Below are 2,027 nucleotides of genomic sequence, written 5' to 3'. Positions count from 1 at the left end.
CAGTGTGGCTAACAGACCGACAGACCTAGACCGGCCCGTCCGGTCTGTCGGTCTGGGTTCACGAGGGCTTGCGGTCTGTCGGTCTAGGTCTGTCTGGAGTCGAGGGGCCGGTCCGTCTGGGTCTGACGGTCTGGGTCTGGAGGCCTGACCCTCGTATCCAAAGGCTACTACTTTACTAGGGTTCATGCTCAAATGACCATGGTTCTCTTGCTACGGCTACAGTACTAGGCCTCTCATTAGCCATTGCTTTTGGAGCTGATCAGCTTCAACCGTCTCAGGCGATAGTCTATTCCGTTCATCCGTGATCATCTTCTCAGTCTGGCTAAATATCCTCTCACATTCGGCGCTCATTCCGGGGATCGAGAATAGATCCACCGCCATTCGATACAAGACCGGGTACTCGGCTTGATGCCGGCTCCACCATTCGAGAGGGCTCGTGACATCAAGATCTTCGGCATAGATTGGCCGTGTCTGGAATAAGTCGAGCTCACTAACTGTCTTGGCCCTCATCCGCTGTGCGTTCAGTGAGCTGATTGGTCGCTTCCCAAAAGAGCTGTACTCGTTCACATCAGCGTCGATTTCGTCATCATCGTCCTGCGAAAGCCCTGCCTGCGCCTGGGTTTCAGCTTCCGCTTGCCATCGATATTCGTCGAAGAGTCCACCAACAGCCGACTGCATGTCGCTGTACCATTGCGGTTTACCCATAGCCTTCTTCCAGTGACGTTCAAAGTAGTCGTATCCGTAAGATGGATGGAGGGCAAGTGCTGCTCGATACACTGGCGTCCTGTCGGTCTTGACGTAGTAGTCTTCAAGCTTAGCCCACCCACAATCGATTCCAGACTTAAAATGCGAGGCTTCTTCAAGCCGTGTTTCCTCTGCTGCCTGCTTGAATTTGATAAACAGGTAGTCCATCGTCTTCAACGTCTCCCACACGGCGCCGTGGCCTCCTTCTGCCCCCGGTTTGTTGGCGTTACCTTCCATGGTCTTGGTTAGGATGTGAAAAGGCTTCAGGAAATGATAAAAGCGCTCGAGCTCAACCCAGTCCGTGGCGTTGAGAAAATCGTTGGTTAGATCGCGGTGGTTGGGGTCGTGCCGGGGCTTTTGCCACCGGGATTGATACAGTTCGATCGCGCTACGAATCTCAAGTGCTAGTACACGCAGCCAACTTGTTAGCAAGCAGCCACCGTAGTTATAGTAATATAGTGATGGTCAACTACCGCGTTCAACCATATGGTAAATGGAGTTCCAGCGTGTTTTGTACCCGGTCCGAAAACCCGTTTAANCCCGGATCTCCAGGGGTAAAAAATGGCGTCGTCGCCAGCGAGCTCGGTTTGGAATTTTGGCGAANACGGGGGGGACCTGTCGTCGTTGGTCTGTCCGACGAATGTACGTAGCAAGGTTATGAAGCCTACCGATAGCGCCCTTCCTAGCCCAAAGCTCAAAACGGAACTCATCAGTGGCCCCACGGAGCTGTGCCTCAAAGGCGGCAACATTGGAACCGAAGATAACCGCCCGGACGATCAGGTTGATAACGTGCCCTACGCAGCGCAAGCGCCGACGCCTGACATCCATTGGAAACCACTTAGCAAGCGTCTCCAGGCAGGTATCGTTACTCTCCGCGTTATCGAGCATGAAGTATCCAAGCTTGGAGCCTAATTCGTATTGCTCGATCACGCCCTTGACATATGTCGCCATGTTCTCGCCAGAGTGTGGGCCGACAAGACGTGGTAGCCCAAGGAGCACATCACGTTTCTCGCCTTTCACGTCAACAAAATGCCCGACGATGCCCAAGTAATTGAACGCATTTGAAGCCGTCCATAGATCAAAGCTTAAATGGACAGCGCTCTTCGAGTTCTTAACAAGATTGAAGATAACTTGTCGTCGACTATCGAATGTCTGACGGATCCATGAACAGACCGTGCTATGATGTTCGGGGAGCATCTGACTTGCAAGCTCCCCACCATTCGCTATTAACCACCGAAGCCGCTCGCTAGACGCTTGTCGGAGTGTGACGTCTTCAAGGATCA

At 52.9% G+C, this 2,027-nt stretch overlaps 1 protein-coding gene across 1 annotated transcript; it reads right to left on the bottom strand.

Moving 5' to 3' along the window:
• Nucleotides 1-216: 216 nt before the first annotated feature.
• BBA_09682 (transposase-like protein) lies at nucleotides 217-1,941 on the bottom strand (the record flags this gene model as incomplete). The annotated part of the gene is made up of 2 exons (XM_008604779.1): nucleotides 217-1,148; nucleotides 1,413-1,941. The coding sequence occupies 2 exons, from the start codon at nucleotides 1,939-1,941 to the stop codon at nucleotides 217-219; spliced, it is 1,461 nt and encodes a 486-aa protein (XP_008603001.1).
• Nucleotides 1,942-2,027: the final 86 nt, after the last annotated feature.

This window comes from Beauveria bassiana, assembly GCF_000280675.1.
Source record: "Beauveria bassiana ARSEF 2860 unplaced genomic scaffold BBA_S00062, whole genome shotgun sequence".
NCBI lineage: Eukaryota > Fungi > Ascomycota > Sordariomycetes > Hypocreales > Cordycipitaceae > Beauveria > Beauveria bassiana.
This window is presented reverse-complemented; position numbering and strand designations above follow the sequence as displayed.